General features: G+C 45.9%; 1 protein-coding gene across 1 annotated transcript in view; it reads left to right on the forward strand.

Moving 5' to 3' along the window:
• KIFC3 (kinesin family member C3) overlaps nucleotides 1-19165 on the forward strand; it is a 45426-nt gene that overhangs the window by 18601 nt on the left and 7660 nt on the right. The window contains exon 2 of the mRNA XM_083165316.1: nucleotides 11675-11856. Within this exon, the coding sequence (XP_083021442.1) occupies nucleotides 11675-11856 (182 nt within the window). The remainder of the gene's footprint in view (nucleotides 1-11674; nucleotides 11857-19165) is intronic.

Here is a 19165-nt window from a genome sequence, read left to right on the forward strand (position 1 = left end):
TCTCTGTCCGCTTTAGAATTCATTCCAGATGAGGCTTGGCTGGTCACCATGGATGTGACCAGCTTATATACAAGCATTCCGCAAGCACACGGACTGGCAGTAATGCGCACCTTCCTGATGTCTTACAATATGCATGACATCGAACCTGATTTGGTTACACCTGCGCTGCTAAATCAATGCTATAAAGCCTATGAGCCTTGCTGAACAAAAGGACAACCGGAGACACTCATTAATAATGTAACAAATTTTATGTATATAAAAAAAGGAGAATTTATAAAAAGATATATACTTTTACATTAATACAAATATACATTAATAAAAACAAATACAATAAGGCATGCTCAATAGGTAAATATGTGTATATGGCAGAAGACACTCTCCACTTGGATCATGAATAAATGCTTATTAGCAAGGAGCAAGGATCACACAAGAATTGTAGCCAGTCTTGTTAGTTAGCAATATTAAGCTGTTAGATAGCAGGGGCAGAAAGGAATTGCGGAAAACACAAGCCAATATTGATGAAAGCAGGCAGATAAGTTTTGCACAGAGGACAAGTAGCGTAGCACCTTTTTAGCGTGTATAGCGCAGATGGATAATATGCAGGAGACGCACTAATGTCCTGGACCATATGCTCACCCTCCTTCAGATGGATAACTGGGGGGGCCGGGGAGCACGATGTTGAATATGGCTCGACCCGGTGTCCGTGGTGTTACTGTGACTGCGGCTCTGACGGGGAACCCAGAGATGTTGAGGGCTCAACCCGGAGCGATGGCTTTGTGGCGTCCGCCGGAGAAGGTAGAAGAGAGCTCCGACACGCTGCCGGCTGAGATGGGAAGCCGTGTGCAGTGATGAATGGTGGGTATTGTAGTTTGCTGGCTTGTAGTTTGGCTCAAATAAACAGCGTGAGCCGGCTCCAAGATGGCGTATAGCTGTGATCTCAAACAGTGGGGAGGTTTCTGCAGAGTAGCGGAAGTAGGCGTCAACGCGTTTCGTACCCTTGGAAACGGGAACTTTCTCAAGACAAAGTCCATACATCCACCGCTATGATATTTATTGTGTCCACATAATTGGTGTCAATTAGCAAAATATAACAATAAAACAGTTATGAGTGTCCGGTGTCAAGGCAGTGTAACATTATTTGTAATAAGCTATCTTGGGTAAACATTAAATGAAAATATAAAGATACATTTATTTATTATGTTCGCAAGAACAGAGAGAATTATAATCCAATTGGATAATCAGAGATCATTGGTTCAGAAAATAGAGTTAGACGATTTGAATCACAGAGTTCATTTAAAGAGAGAGAAGAGAGAAAAGAGACAGAAATAATCTAATACGGCCATATGGCAAAAAGTCAGATTCATAAATAAACATATATAAAATTAATATAAGAAAAATATAATAATAATAATAATAATAATAAATAAATAAAAATAAAAATAAATATAAAAATGTACATATATAAAAATAATGAAAAATAATGAAAAATATAATATATAAATATATATATATATATATATATGTCAAAATAATAGTATATATTTAATTCACTTTAATCTTTAGTTTCCAGGTATATCAATAGCTTTCTAGATGTTTAGGTGTATTAGAATTAACTCGATGTTCCAGTTCTAATAATTGAAGCCGAAGCTCAATTATATCCATCAGTATATCCCATACATATATATACCGCAATATACATATGAGGAGACAAAGTGTGTACATAAGTGTACATAACTGTACAAATAGCCTGCACATGTATCCTCCGTATACATATCCAAATGTACACAAAGCACCCATACCCAAACTAATTATAAATCCATATGGACGGATATAATAAAGAAATATGAAAGGAATTTTAACTCAATAAGAAAAATAATTCTAGATAGAAAAATTTGAAGTTTGTATAAAGATATACATTTCTCCAATAAGGTACACTGATGTGGAATATGGAAAGCAGAGTCTGCAAACCCCAGACATCATAGTAAAACTAAGTGTCTAGGGTAGACTCCGATCTCCACAGTCCACTCAGTGGCCCAACTGGTTCGTGAGTTTTGGGTCAAAAAGATCTCCCCAAAAAACAATAAAAATAATAAAATATATAGAAGAGAAAAAATGGAAAGAGAAAGGACATTAATCTATACATGTAAGATCTAACGCTTCATTTAGGCCTGAAGGGTTTGACATCGAACCTGACCTGTATATGAAGTTGATGGAGTTCACGCTCACCAAGAACTACTTCTTGTTCGATGGTAAATTCTTTCGTCAGAAGACTGGATGCGCGATGGGGAGTCCGGTATCGCCATCGTTCGCTAACATCTGTATGCTCCAACAAGAACAAGAAATGTTCTTTAACAATGCAGCAACAGCGAATAAAATTCTGACATACAGTAGGTACATCGACGACCTGTTTATGGTATGGCTGGGATCGGAACAAGAACTTGAACAACTTATGGAGACCATCAATAATCGTCCGTCATCGATTAAATTAACGTGCCAACACTCTAAGGACACTATCAATTTCTTGGACGTGTGTGTAAAGATCAGCAATAACACCATACACACAGAGCTGTTTGTGAAACCCACAGACAGAAACACCACATTGAAGTCTAATAGCTTCCACCCCATGCCGTTGAAAAAATCATTAGCAAAATCTCAGATGATCCGGGCAGCCAGAATCACCAGTCAGCAAGATCGGCTACCTGAAGTACTTGACACTTTTGTAACAAAATTTGCCGACAGAGGTTACCCCAAAAAACAACTCCTACAACAAAAGTCTGAGGTGTTGAGTATGGAGAGAGCTTCACTTCTCACTACCAGAGTAAGAAACCCCAATAAGGACAAGGAAGAAACGATTCCATTTGTCACCAAGCTAACTCCTACCAGTAAAGTATTGCCCCGGGCAACACGGGCCTTGTGGCCCATCGTCAAGACAGACCGACAATTGGCTTGCTTCCAGAAGAAACGCCCCATGTTGTGTTACACAAGGGGACGCAATATAAAAGATGTAATTGTTCACGGGGACATAACAGGATTTGAACAAAAAAACCAGGACCCTATAAGAAACATACTTGCCAGAAACAACGGGTGCTATAAAAGCATATCTGCGCATGTAGTGCATTTTATGCAAACAGGTCCTGCCTTCATTCATCCCACTACCATGAAGAATTACCCCATCAATCACATCCTTAATTGCAAATCAGCCTACATTGTCTATGTTATTCAGTGCCCGTGCGGACTGATATACGTTGGCAAAACGAATCGTCCAATGCGTGATCGCATGGCCAATCATCGGTCCTCTATAAAGAAAGCTCTCACCGGTAGCTCCAAAAGCACAGACCTACCGGTCGCTAAGCATTTTGCTCTGGCCCACCACAAACTCTCGGACCTCAAACACATGGCTATTGACCATGTGCCATCTTCAATCCGGAGAGGAGACCGGGAAGGCAAATTATTACGCTTGGAAGCGACTTGGATACATCGATTGAATGCAGTGAAACCTGCGGGACTCAATGATAAACTGCCGTATTCAGTTTTCCTCTAAGGATGTCCAGTATCATCCTCCCCCATATTATCCCCGTTCCATACTGTGGAACTGTATGCGGACCTTGAACGTACTGTATATATATATATATATATACACAAAGGGTCAATTAATTATAAAAAGTCTCTGACAGTGAGAGCTTGATCACACACGTTTCCACTCCGGGTCACTTCCAATTTTCAGAGGGAAACGGATACTGATGAACAATTTTGTCCGTTCAATAGAATGCACTCAGTTCTTTAGAAAACCGGCTGCTCCGTCCTCTACCCAAAGAGGGTGTCCTGTATCCCACAGGCAAACAAATCTACAACAGAAAGAACGGGCGCTCCATAGTGCGATTATCAGATGTATAAAAAGATATTTATTTTTTAAAAAGAATCCACCACAAAGGTCAGGGTGACGTACCACATGTGGCGGTATACAATCACCGCAGAAGATAAAGCATAAAATCGGTGCGCAGCACCGGGTTACCACTGCCGGAGCGGTCACTCTCGCCTGGGCTCCACAGTCTGAACGTCGCTAGGCCACGCCCCTACGCGTTTCGTCACGCTGGACATCGTCAGAGGGCTGGCCTAGCCACGCTCAGTCTCCTCATTCATAGCCACAACTCAGGTGTTGTGAGTTGGTGCTAATGACCTCAGTACAACTCATCAGAGTTTTTTTTCAAGACACTTGTGGTTGCTACTAGCAACATAAACATTTTGAATATACATTCTCATTATTTCAAATGAACATACATTACTAGTACATAGTGTAAAATAATAAAATAATAATCACTGTAAAACACATATAGCATAAATATACCACGCAAGATGCATATATCCATACGATAAATTAGTATCACAATGAAAGAAAAATGGATAAAATTTACATATTCGCAACAACTATTGATAAAAAACATATAGAACATTATAGATCCCGGTTTTGCATATATATATAAGTAAGAAATGGAATTTCAAACAACAACCCTTATCTACTTCAAAAAAGGGGTAATTTCTAGACCGTCATTCATTCCATGGGGTGCTACAGTATTCAAGTGATACATCCACCTTGATTCTTTTTTCGCAAGATAGGGCCAATCGGTTCACAAACTCCACTGCTAGAGAAAAATATGTAAGACCACACAAACAGCAGCAGCAAAAACCATTTTAACGTGGGAAGAAAGAAAATCCCAGCCAGTGTACCCCAGACAATCGTCAAATTTTAAAACAACCCCAAATAAGTGGACTAAGGTAAATAGATCTGCAGCATGGAATATTAAGAAATATCCCATGGAACAAAACAGAAACCCCCCCCCCCCCCACATATAATCGGTTTCAACCGTTGCAGAATCAACCAACTGCAGGAACATCAAATAACCCCCATTCTTTAGAACAGCGCCATGGTATGGAAACTCAACAGCTACCAGTACCACAGACCCCATTTCGGTGGGGCAAACGAAACCGCGACGACGCGACAAAAGAGGGGGAAAGAATTCCCATGTTCAAAAGAAGAACACTAAACTGATAGAACCACAACAACAGCACACTGGTATTTTTAATTTATCAGATCTAGTACTAACACCCAAACAAGAACAATTGTTGAAAAAGGGTCTCTCTTTTGCGCCCTCTGCAAAAGTCAATAAATTTGATCTATGTATAGATCTAAATCTATACACACGCAGGCTGACACTTAAACGCCATTTTATAAAAAATTCTGTCGATAAAGGTCAAAACACTGCAGCACCACAAATAGCTGATAGTGAGGTTATGCCTCTCGAAAGTGCGACTAAATTAAAGACTAAGAGCACATTTTATCCGATAGAATCGAAAGGCCCGAATATTGAACTCTTTTCTCAACTGGTTTAGAGAAATTGCATGATCAAATCGAACATAGTGAATATAATATGACCTTTGAGGAGAATATAGGGTTAAAAGATCTGATTGCAAACAATAATGTCGTGCTGAAACCAGCGGACAAGGGGGGAGGTCTGGTTTTGATGAACAAAGGTGATTACATAAAAGAAATGCATAGACTGTTAGCAGACCCTATATCTTATGGGATTCTGCCGAAAGATCCTACCAAGGAATACTTGGATGATCTTAGAGATCTTCTTATGGAAGGCTTAAGAAATACAGTTCTGTCTAAACAAGAATATGACTACATTTACAACGAGCAACCTAGGATTGCTACGATATACCATCTGCCGAAAGTTCACAAAAGCCAGACCTCACCCCCTGGACCCCCCCATTGTATCGGGTGTGGACTCCCTGACCTCAAGGGTTTCCGAATATGTTGACATGTATCTTAACAAATATGTACCGTCTTTACAATCTTATGTCAAAGATTCCACTTCAGTCTTACAACTCATGGAGAATGTTATATGGAATGATGATGCCAGTTGGGGGACAATAGACGTCAACTCGTTGTACACGTCAATCCCACACGACAAGGGGTTAGAATGTATCAAAAAAGTTCTGTTGCGCGATAATGGGTTAACAAAAGAAAAAAAAACCTTTATTCTACAATGTCTTAGATTTGTGTTAAAATATAATTATTTTACTTTTTTGGGGGTATACTACATACAAAAGTGCGGGACGGCGATGGGGACAGTTTGCGCCCCGGGATTCGCAAACTTGTACCTTAGCTTGTGGGAAGAAGAATTTATCTATGAAAACAACCCATTTTCTATGTACCTTAAAATCTATAAGCGGTACATAGATGATATCATGATAGTATGGTCCGGTAAGGAGGTGCAGTTTGGTGAATTTGTACAATATTTGAATATTAACACATACAATCTTTCTTTTACATCTAAATATGACAAAAGCAGTATCGAGTTTTTAGATCTCACTTTAACTGCGAAACAAGATATGGCTTCCAATAGTTGGTCCATAGAGACATGTACCTTTTTTTAAATAGTCGATTCTAACAACTATTTGGAGTACGACAGTTGCCATTTAAAAAAATGGAAAGATAATTTGCCTTATTCTCAACTTTTAAGACTCAGGCGCAGAGGCGGATTGGCCCACCGGGAAACCGGGCAATTTCCCGGTGGGCCGCCCGATTCCAGACATGTAGTGGCCGCTCACCCCCATGGCTGGGCCGCGGCGGACCGTGCGACCAACATCTCCACGGCCGCCGCAGCACTTTTGCCCAAAACTATGTCTGCTGCCAGCCTCGGCTGTTACAGCAGTCAAAATGGCCGCGGGAGGGCTGGTGCGCATGCGCGGGCGCACGCAGCTTCTCCCGCGGACCTGTGTGTGAGGCTGGGCTGCTCCTGTGATCTGATCCCCGGCAGGCAGCGGCGCGCTGGAGAAGTTGCGCGCGCTGGGGATCAGATCAACATCAGGATGGACGGGGCCGGGCAGCTCCGGCGCTGGCAAGCAGAGGCAGGTAAGAGGAGGAGGCGGGACACAATGTCATAGTGACAGTGTCACTCGTCCTCCAGGCCTCGGCTCCTGCAGCCATGTGACCTGCTGTGAGCTGTCAGCAGCTGCATCTGGTCGATCGGCGCAGGGGGCATACCTGGCACTGTGGGGGGAGGGCATACCTGGCACTGTGGGGGAGGGCATACCTGGCACTGTGGGGGGGCATACCTGGCACTGTGGGGGGGATATCTGGCACTGTGGGGGACATACCTGGCACTGTGGGGGGCATATCTGGCACTGTGGGGGGCATACCTAGCACTGGGGGCATATCTGTCACTGTGGGGGGGGGGGCATATCTGGCACTGTGGGGGCATACCTAGCACTGTGGGGGGGGGCATATCTGGCACTGTGAGGGGCATACCTGGCACTGTGGGGGGCATATCGTGCAATGGGGGCATATCTGGCACTGTGAGGGGGGCATACCTAGCACTGTGGGTGGCATATCTGGCACTGTGGGGGCATATCTGGTACTGTCTGGCACTGTGGGGGCATATGTGGTACTGTCTGGCACTGTGGGGGCATATGTGTGGCACTGTGGGGGCATACCTAGCACTGTGGGGGACATACCTGGCACTGTGGGGGGGCATATCTGGCACTGTGGGGGGGCATACCTGGCACTGTGGGGGGAATATGTGGCACTGTGGGGGCATATTTGATACTGTCTGGCACTGTGGGGGCATATGTGTGGCACTGTGGGGGACATACCTGGCACTGTGGGGGGGCATATCACGCACTGTGAGGGGGGCATACCTAGCACTGTGGGGGGCATATCTGGCACTGGGGGCATATGTGGCACTGTGGGGGCATATTTGGTACTGTCTGGCACTGTGGGGGCATATGTGGCACTGTGGGGGCATATTTGGTACTGTCTGGCACTGTGGGGGAATATGTGGCAGTGTGGGGACATATTTGGTAGTCTGGCACTGTGGGGGCATATGTGTGGCACTGTGGGGGCATACCTAGCACTGTGGGGGCATATCTGGCACTGTGTGGGCATTTTAGTGGGCATCAGTTGTGTGGCAGCGGCACAATGGGCATTATGGTGTGGGGCATATTGTGTAATGGGCATGTAGTATACTTATGTAATGGTTGTGTGGGACGTATAATAGGCATTCCGGTGCGTTTTTGCCGCGCGCCTTCGGCGCACACTTTCCCTGTTGTCCTTGCTTTAAGAAAATTGTTGGGCCCTGGCATAACTCGTAATGGGCATTATGGCCTCTGGTGCGCACTGTCACTGTTGTCCTTCTTTCAAGAAAAATTGTTGAGCCCTGGCATAACGTGTAATAGGCACTATGGCATGTGGTATAATATGGATGTGTGACGTGTAATATGCATTATGGTGTAAATTTTTGTTGCTGTTTTTTTTTCATTGTCCACTCATGGCATAACATTTAATGGGCATCACGGTGTGCGCCATAATGTATAATGGGCATCAGTGTGTGGCATAACGTGTCATGGGCATTACAGTGTGTGACGTAACATGTATGTGGCATTACCGTGTGCAAAATCAAAAATAGATTTGAAGCAAATGTAAAAAAACAACAACCATAAGGGGGGTCAAGGGGCGGGGGTGGGGCCTGTAGGTCAAATGTTTTTGTTTGTATTTTCCTGTGGAGTGTCAATGTGGTATTTATTCAAAATGGGGGCCAGAGTGTTTTATTTATCATTATTGAGGCTTATATGTTTTTTTTTTCTGTAGTGGCGAATGGGTTTGTTTTGTTTTTTTCTCCAGTGGACGGACAATGTTTGTGACAGTGGACGTCTCAATTCTTATATTCGAACGCTTTATAGTGGCAATAGTATAAACTCACATTTAAAACTAGCAAGGAAGGCTGCAACTGTGTCTAACTCCGTATCCCACCCCTTTTGACAGACCACACCCCTTAACAGGCTCCGCCTCCATTAGGGCTGCTCTGAGAAATTTCCCGGGCTGGTTTTTCATCCCAATCCGCCCCTGCTCAGGCGCAACTGTAGTACTCTAGAATTGTTTGACCAGCAAACTGAAACCTACAGAACGCTATTTTCTGAGAAAGGGTATCCTACAGATATGGTAGAAGCTGCTGTTGATAAATGAAGGAGATTGGAAAGGGCACAATTAATTGAATATAGACCAAAAGAGAAAAAACACTCCCGAGGCGAAGGCTTTTGTCCATTTGTCACTAATTACAACGTGAGAAATAAAGAAATACGCAAGATACTAAATAAACACTGGCCTATTATTAAAATGGTCCCTTATTTAAAAGATATAGTAGGGGATCGCCCCGAACTAGTTTTCAAAAGAGCAAGCACCTTAAAAAACTGTCTAGCTCCAAGCCTGTTGCCTCTTGACGTCCCGAAACAGTCTACCATTTACAATATACCTCCACCTCAGGGATTCTTTGAATGCGGGAAGTGCAAGATGTGCGCTCATTGCATCAAAGGGATGAAGGGTATAAAGGATAAAAACGGGAGAGAGATAAAAATCCATGGAGTGATTAATTGTTTAACAACGTATGTCGTCTATCTCCTCCTCTGTCCCTGTGGAGCTAAATACATCGGCCAGACTAAACGTATGCTAAAAATTTGTATACTGGAGCATTACCGTAATGTCAAAAATAAAGTAAAACATCACAGTGTCCCACGTCATTTTGAGACCTGCCAGGCAGGTGATCCGTCTGGTTTAAGGTTTGTGGGACTGGAACATGTGAGGCTGGACATACGGGGAGGTAATAGAGATATTCTTCTTGCGAAAAAAGAATCCTGGTGGATGTATCACTTGAATACTGTAGCGCCCCATGGAATGAATGACGGTCTAGAAATTACCCCTTTTTTTAAGTAGATAAGGGTTGTTGTTTGAAATTCCATTTCTTACTTATATATATATATGCAAAACCGGGATCTATAATGTTCTATATGTTTTTTATCAATAGTTGTTGCGAATATGTACATTTTATCCATTTTTCTTTCATTGTGATACTAATTTATTGTATGGATATATGCATCTTGCGTGGTATATTTATTCTATATGTGTTTTACAGTGATTATTATTTTACACTATGTACTAGTAATGTATGTTCATTTGAAATAATGAGAATGTATATTCAAAATGTTTATGTTGCTAGTAGCAACCACAAGTGTCTATTCAGCACTGTGAAAAAAACTCTGAGTTGTACTGAGGTCATTAGCACCAACTCACAACACCTGAGTTGTGGCTATGAATGAGGAGACTGAGCGTGGCTAGGCCAGCCCTCTGACGAAGTCCAGTGTGACGAAACGCGTAGGGACGTGGCCTAGCGACGTTCAGACTGTGGAGCCCAGGCGAGAGTGACCGCTCCGGCAGTGGTAACCCGGTGCTGCGCACCGATTTTATGCTTTATCTTCTGCGGTGATTGTATACCGCCACATGTGGTACGTCACCCTGACCTTTGTGGTGGATTCTTTTTAAAAAATAAATATCTTTTTATACATCTGATAATCGCACTATGGAGCGCCCGTTCTTTCTGTTGTAGATGTGTGTGTGTGTGTGTGTGTGTGTATGTATGTATATATATATATATATATATATATATATATATATATATATATATATATATATATATATATATATATATATATATATATATATATATATACATACATACAGATTCTTGTTGCCCGGCACTCACTGTTTGAATAAGTTGGTAATACCCGGTGCCCTCCTCAGTAGGGTCTTGCGCCCTTGCAGATAGTAGGTACAGATAGGCGGCACTCTCAGGATTTCTTGGTGAACAAATGTGTAATTTTATTTTCAAACACGATCCAACATGTTTCGGGTCTTGCCCGTCCTCATGTTGGATCGTGTTTGAAAATAAAATTACACGTTTGTTCACCAAGAAATCCTGAGAGTGCCACCTATCTGTACCTACTATATATATGTGTGTGTGTGTTTTAGAGACTTTGAGTAGCGTGTGCTGTTTAAGAAGAAACAACTTATTTCAGGGAGATAGTGCAGCGGGGGAACCCCTGTGTGAGGATTGAGTATCCTTTTTAATACGTTTGTCCGTCTCAATTTTATGTCAATATTTTGCAACATTTTATAAAGAAATCCATAAATAAAGGTTACATTTTATGTGAAATTCACCTCCTGTGCACCACAGAGTGACACCCTTTCCTTTTTTCTCTTTAATATTTTCTGTATGTTCTATTATATTGGATAACTAGGGGACAGCTCTCCATATTCTCTGTATGTTCTGTTTTATATTGGATAACTAGAGGACAGCGCTCCATGTTCTCTGTATGTTCTGCTATATTGCATAACTAGGGGACAGCGCTCCATATTCTGTTATATTGGATAACTAGTGGACAGCGCTCCATATTCTCTGTATGTTCTGCTATATTGGATAACTAGGAGACCGCGCTCCGTATTCTCTGTATGTTCTGCTATACTGGATAACTAGAGGACAGCGCTTCATATACTCTGTATGTTCTGTAATATTGGATAACTAGGGGACAGTGCTTCATATTCTCTGTATGTTCTGTTTATATTGGACAACTAGGGGACAGCGCTCCATATTCTCTGTATGTTCTGATATATTAGATAACTAGGGGACAGCTCCCCATATTCTCTGTAGGTTCTGTTATATTGGATATCTAGGGGACCGTGCCGCAGTCTGGTTACATTGTGTGTGTGTGTTTGTGGGGTGGGCACATGTTCCTGGAACATGTAAGGTGATAGCTACTAGACGATACAATCCTGTATTCAAAGGGAATATTCGTGTTCTTGCTCGTGTCCGGCCAATAACTGCTGTGGATGGAACAGGCCCAGGAGCGCAGAACGTGGTGACCTTTGACCAAGATGATGATGGACTTCTGCATGTTGCACATAAAGGAAAGAATTTGAGTTTTGAACTTGACAAAGTGTTTATGCCCAGTAGCTCCCAGGAGGAGGTGAGTAATGATAAAGGGGCAACAGAGAAGGAAACTGATGGTGGAGGGAGGGGACAAGAGAGTAATGGGGATGTAGGAGAGTGAAGGTGGAGAGTGGGAGATAGAGGAGGGGGATGGTGACAGTGGAGAGAGGAGATGCAGGAGGGCGAGTGTGAGATGCAGGAGGGGGAGTAGCAGATTGACGGTGGAGAGAGGGGATACAGGAGTGAATTACCTGATCCAGCAACACCAACAGTTTGCACAGCCTGGCCACTGAATACTAAATGCTGTCACACACTCCTTTATGCTCCAAAATAGACTAACTGCATTCACTGTGTAACAATTTCACCCATTCTTTATCTTCCAATATATTCTGTATGCACCCCTCACCTCTAGTACATCATCTTCTCACTGCTCATTTTAGGCTATACCAACTCCATTCTATATTGCCCCTCTGAACTACTTCTGCATTGAAATATTGCTCCTTGTTCCTGTCCTATACCAGTCCTCACTGTCAGGTCTCATTTTCCACAACCCAGACAACCTAATCCCTATCTCACCTGTCCCAGACTTTCCTCTCTCCTCTTTCCACCATGACTTGCCTCAACCAGGCTGCCTCTTTCTATAACTCTTTTCTCACCTCTGCTCTCGACTCTATGGCCCCCCTCTATACTGTCCCCCTCCGACACTCTAAACCCCAACCTTGGCACAACAAACTTACACGGCTTATACAAAAATCTGATTGCTCTGCCTCTGGAGGAAATCTCACTCTCCGGCAGACTTCCTTCTTTATTTCAAGTTTATTCTTTCCTGCCTAACAATCTTTTTTCAAATCTCATTTTTTCTCTACCGTCCAATGGGATACTGGGTTCACTACTATGGGGATTGAGACCTCCGCAGGAGAGACAGGCACATAAAAGAACTTTCAGTGTGGGTGCACTGGCTCCTCCCCTCAATCTCCCTCCACTAGTCAGTTTTGAAAAATGTGCCTCAGGAGAGGCAGTGCTTCTGGATGCTCCAGAGTTTTTTCTACATTTATTTTAAAGTTTGTTATTTTGGGGCGCTGTGGTGGCCACACAGCTGTCCTGCTTCGTGGGTGTCAGGGGAAGGGTCAGTCCCCGGCCTCTTCAGGTGCAGAGCTGACCCTGCTACAGGACAATTCGGTCCTGCGTGGGGCTTGTCACCGCACAGCATTGCGCTGTGGCGAGCAAGCCCCCTAGCTGCCGCACACCCCTGACAGGTCAGAAGACTTCAGTGGTGAGTACAGGCTGGGGGTCCCACAAAGGGACCCTGCAGCCACTTCTTGTGCGGCAGGATGACGGGCAGTAATGGCGGCTCTCTAGCAGGGACCGCGTAAACCCCGCATCTGGTGACACTGGCACAGGGGTGCTGCCGCTGGACCACCAGGGACACCCCTTAGGATATATATTATACCATTATTGCATGTCAGTATAAACTTTATTTGAAGCGCCAGCTTCGTGTAACAGGGGGCGGGGCTTCACTCAGAGCGGGACCAAGCTCTGCTGGGCGCGCGCTGTCACTTCCTGCTTCTTCACGCTGCCAGACTCCATTACAGAGGGCTCCTCACTGGCGTAGTGGATCCGGGTCCTTGCAGCACGGCAGAGACAGCAGGTTTTATTGCGATTTAGCGCTGCTGCGCTATCTGGCTTGTTTGTAGACACTGTGTTGTTTCAACTCACTGTGTATAGCGTTACCAGCTCACCCAGATCTGTGAGTTCAGGTTAAGGGTGCACTCGGTTCCCCAATTGCTCTGTTTTCCCCACTGATTAGTTAAAAGACACACATACAACAAGCACATAGTCTGTTTCACATCCAGTTGGGTCGTGTGTGCACGTGTGTGGCTGCGTAGGGGTGAGTTGTACTGCTGTGCATCGGGGTACTGTCTCACCATGGTGAAAAAGTTTACTTGCATGGTGTGTAGCACCAAGTTTGTGCCCAAATCACAGTCCCAAGTTACTTGTGAGGCTTGTATGTCACCACAACCCAGTAGTGCTGACACTCAGATCAGTGGGGTGCCCCCACAGCTTGTGGGGCCGTCTCAGGCAGATGAGCTGGAGCCTGTTTGGGCCTCCAACATAAAGACATTGTTGGATTCTGTGGCTTCGCAGCTTTCCACTAACACTCAGCAAACGCAGAGGGTTCAGAGGGAATTGTCCATGTTATCTGCCAGAGTGGATATTCTTCATACCCTTAACGTGCCTCCTCCTCCCGCACAGCCCCAAAAGAGGCCGGCTGCTGCGATGGCCCCTGACTCAGATGATGACGATGAGGACATATTGGAGGAAGGAGAGGAGCAGGTTCTGCAGGAACCAGTCCCTGAGTTAGCAGTACATGGTCCTGAGCCGCTAAACAGGGCCATTAGGGATGTTTTAGATCTCCCGGTGGAGGCATCCGCAGAAGGAGATCCTTTCTTTATGACTCAGAGGAAACAGCCAGTGTACTTCCCTGAGCAGGCAGAGTTAGAAACTGTTTTCAGGGCAGCATGGCAGAACCCTGATAAAAGGTTTACTCTATCAAGGCGTTTCACTAATGCTTACCCTTTTGAACCTTTGGGCAGGAAGAAGTGGGAGGAGCCACCAGTAGTGGACTCATCAGTCTCCCGCCTTTCTAAAAAGGTGTTGCTACCAGTCCCGGGTGTATCCACCCTTAAGGACGGGACGGACAGGAGGCTGGAAGCTACCCTCAAGTCCATATACACGGCTAATGGGGCCTCTCAGCGCCCAGTTCTAGCCAGCTGTTGGATGGCTAAGGCCATTCATACCTGGTCAACCCAGATTCAGGAGGGGTTGTTGGGGAATTGGGCGCAATAAACACGCGCAATTCGGCCATGGCGGTTTCAGCCAGGCGGGCCTTGTGGCTACGTCAGTGGTCTGCGGATGTGGATTCTAAAAAGAGTGTGGAAGGTATTCCCTTTACAGGAGAATGGCTTTTTGGAAGTGAATTAGACGGTTGGATTTCTAAGGCCACGGCGGGAAAATCTACCTTCCTTCCATCAGCTCCCACAGTAGCAAAGCGCACCTTCACAGGTAATTCCCAGCAGTCCTTTCGTGGGAACAGGTTTCGCCCCAAGGCAATGGGTGCCTCCAATGCCAGCAGAGGCACGCGAGGCAAGTTTAGGAAGCCTAACACCTCCAGTACCCAAGGCCGTCCCAATGCCACGGCTACCTCTAAGCCTGCAGCATGACGGGGTTTTCCCGCCACGAGAATCTCTCGCTGTGGGAGCGCGATTGTTGCATTTCAGCCATGTGTGGGACGCCTCCGGCCTGGATTCCTGGGCCAGGGGTCTCATTTCTCTAGGCTACAGGCTGGAATTCGACAAACCCCCTCCCAGAAGATACTTCAAGTCGGCCCTTCCAGCATCCCAGGAGGATCAGGTTATCCTTCAGGGGGCCATTACCAGGCTCCTTCAGTCTCAGGTAATTGTGCCAGTGCCAAGCACGGAGAAAGGCCAGGGATATTATTCCAACCTATTCCTGGTACCGAAGCCAGATGGCTCAGTAAGGCCCATCCTGAATCTAAAGTCACTGAACCCCTTTCTGCGTGTGTTCAAGTTCAGGATGGAATCCTTGCGGTCGGTGATTGCCAGTCTAGAAAGAGAGGAGTTCTTGGCCTCAATAGACGTCAAGGACGCCTATTTACACATCCCAATCTGGCCCCCCACACCAAATCTACCTCAGGTTTGCCTTAGGGAACAACCATTACTAATTCCGGGCCTTGCCCTTCGGCCTGTCGACAGCCCCGCGGGTTTTCACAAAGGTAATGGCGGAAATTATGTCACTGCTCAGGCTTCAAAGGGTGAATGTCGTGCCCTACTTGGACGATCTGCTAATAAAGGCAGGGTCGGCAGAAGCTTTGAGCAGTGCTCTCACTCTGTCCATGAAAGTGCTAAGAGACCACAGATGGATCCTGAACATGTCCAAATCATCGCTGGTTCCGACCCAAAGGATGGTATTCTTGAGCATGATCCTGGACACATCGGAACAAAGGGTTTTTCTGCCGATGGAATAGGTCAGTGCGATACAACAGCTGGTCAGGGAGGTTCTACAGACTCCCCTGGTACAGATCCATCTTTGCCTCAGGCTCCTAGGCAAGATGGTGGCTTCATTCGAAGCAATACAATTTGGCCGTTTCCATTCCAGAGTCCCGCAGTTGGATATTCTGACGAAATGGTCCGGGTCCCCCCTGCAGATGCGCAGAAGGATTGGCCTTGCAGCAAGAACCAGGATCTCGCTACAGTGGTGGCTAGATTCATCCAATCTGTTGGCAGGCCGACGTTTCCAGATCCAGGACTGGATTCTGGTGACCACGGACGCCAGCCTGAGGGGCTGGGGGGCTGTGACACAGGGAGTCCGCCTCCAAGGTCGGTGGTCTCCACTGGAGTCGGGCCTTCATATCAACAAGCTGTAGTTGAGGGCAGTCTACTATGCCCTGTTACAGGCAGCTCCATTGTTACAGGGCAAGGCGGTCCAGGTCCAGTCGGACAATGCCACAACTGTGGCCTATATAAATCGACAGGGTAGTACCAAGAGCATGCCTTGCATGAGAGAAACGTCAAAGATACTATCTTGGGCGGAACAGAATGTCCTGGCCCTGTCTGCAATTTTCATCCCGGGGGTCGACAACTGGGAGGCAGACTTCCTGAGTCGTCACGATCTTCACCCGGGAGAGTGGGGCCTTCACACTCAAGTGTTCAAAGCCATAGTGGATCTGTGGGGGCTCCCTCAGATCGACCTGATGGCTTCACGATTAAACCACAAGGTAGAGATGTACTGTGCATGGACCAGAGACCCAGGGGCGATAGCGGTGGACGCTCTCACCTGGACCTGGGATTTCCAATTGGTGTACCTGTTCCCACCGCTCCCATTGTTGGCGCGGGTGCTAAAGCGGCTCCGGCATCAAGGGACGGAAGCCATACTGGTGGCACCAGATTGGCCAAGACGGGCCTGGTACGGGGACATTCAGGCCATGCTAGTGGAAGACCCGTGGCGTCTGCCCCTAAGAAAAGACCTGCTCCTCCAGGGCCCGTTCGTCTTTCAGGACTTACAGCGGCTACGTTTAACGGCCTGGAGGTTGAGCGGCAGATCTTAGTCCATAAGGGTCTACATCCCTCTGTTGTCACTACCATGATAAAAGCCAGGAAACCGGTGACGGCGTCTCATTATCATGTCATATGGCGTAAATATATTGCCTGGTGTGAGAAGAATGACTTGCCTCCGGCCATCTTTCGCCTAAACAGCCTGCTACGCTTCCTCCAGGCTGGATTGGAAAAGGGACTCCGATTGGGATCCTTAAAGGTCCAGATCTCCGCATTGTCAGTGTTTTTCCAGAAAAAGATTGCGGCCTTACCAGAAGTACAAACCTTCCTACAAGGGGTTCTGAGGATTCAGCCCCCCTTTGTGCCTCCCACTGCACCGTGGGATTTGGAAGTGGTTCTTACTTTCCTTAGATCAGCTAGGTTTGTTCCACTGGAGGAGTCTGAGTTGCGACACCTCACTTGGAAGACGGTTGTGCTGCTGGCTCTGGCTTCGGCCAGGAGGGTGTCCGACCTTGGGGCCTTATCATGTCGGAGTCCTTACCTTGTGTTCCACAACGATAGAGCGGAACTCAGGACTAGACCACAATTTCTTCCAAAGGTGGTGTCAGGGTTCCACCTTAACCAACCTATTGTGGTCCCTTCTAGCGCGGCACACCCGGATATACCTGATACCTTGGATGTGGTCCTCACCCTTAAAGGGTATGTCAAGCGCACAGCTAGGATAAAAAAAAACAAAAAAACAGACAGCCTCTTTGTGCTTTATGATGCGCAGAAGAAGGGGTTACCTGCTTCAACGCGTACCATAGCCAGGTGGATAAGGTGTACTATCCAACAGGCTTATGCATCAGCTGGTTTATCGCTTCCTTTTTCAGTAAAGGCACACTCAACCAGATCTGTAGGTACCTCTTGGGCGGCTGTTCGAGGGGTGTCGGCCATGCAACTTTGTAGGGCCGCTACTTGGTCAGGTCAACACACGTTTGTGAAGTTCTACAAGTTTGACACCCTGGCCAGGGAGGATTCCCAGTTCGGGAATGCGGTTCTACAGCAGACTCCGCAGGTTCCCACCCGTTCTGGTAGCATTGGGACCTCCCCGTAGTAGTGAACCCAGTATCCCATTGGACGGTAGAGAAAATAGGATTTTGGGTACCTACCGGTAAATCCTTTTCTCGTAGTCCATATGGGATACTCTGCTGAAAGATTTTACTTCATAGTTCAGTTTAGGCTTGTTGCCTTGTTCTCTATAGGACGGAATATATATATATATATATATATATATATATATATAATGTATATAGATTCTTCTAGTTACAGGTGTCCTCTGAAGATGTTAGGATTCACCTCTTAGATGGTTTTGTTCGTTTGGGTGTGCTGGATGAATCTCACCACAGTACATTATCACATACTCCTCACATGCTCTCCTTCGGCACAGTTTTTGCAATAACTGACTAGTGGAGGGTGATTGAGGGGAGGAGCCAGTGCACCCACACTGAAAGTTCTTTTATGTGCCTGTCTCTCCTGCGGAGGTCTCAATCCCCATAGTAGTGAACCCAGTATCCCATATGGACTACGAGAAAAGGATTTACCGGTAGGTACCCAAAATCCTATTTTATGTCCTCCAGTCCCCGCCGTCTCTTTGAAACTTTCAACACGCTCCTTCACCCTCCTCCCATCATCCCTCACTGCCAATGACTTTGACTCTCTAAAATCTAGATAATCCGACACAATATCTCCTCCCAATCGCCCTCTGTTGCCCACCCATCCCAATCATCCTCCCCCTCCAACTACCCAACTCTTTCCTCCTTCAGCCCCACTACAGATGAGTATGTCCACTCCCTCATCTCATCCTCTCCCCCATCTACCTGCCCCTTGGACCCCCTCCCCTCCCATCTCCTCCGTTCCATCTCCCCCACTGACTGCTCCCACCTTGCTCACGTCTTTAACCTATTCCTTTCTACAGGTATCTCCCCCTCACCATTCAAACATGCTCTGGTCTATGTTGGATTACAGGCATCTCACTGGCTACCTCTCTGACCACTCCATCCTCGATTCCCCTTCAATTTGCCTTTCACCCACTCTACTCTACTGAGACCGCCCTGGTGAAAGTCACCAATGACCTGCTGTCAGCCAAATCTATGGGCCACTTCTCTCTGCTTATTCTTCTGGATCTTTCTGCTGCCTTTGACACTGTGGATCACCCTCTTCTTCTCCGGACACTCCAATACATTGGCCTCTCTGGCACTGTACTTGAATGGTTTACTTCACCAACCATTTCTT

This window comes from Crinia signifera, chromosome 11 (genome assembly GCF_055691185.1).
Source record: "Crinia signifera chromosome 11, ASM5569118v1, whole genome shotgun sequence".
NCBI classification, from domain to species: domain Eukaryota; kingdom Metazoa; phylum Chordata; class Amphibia; order Anura; family Myobatrachidae; genus Crinia; species Crinia signifera.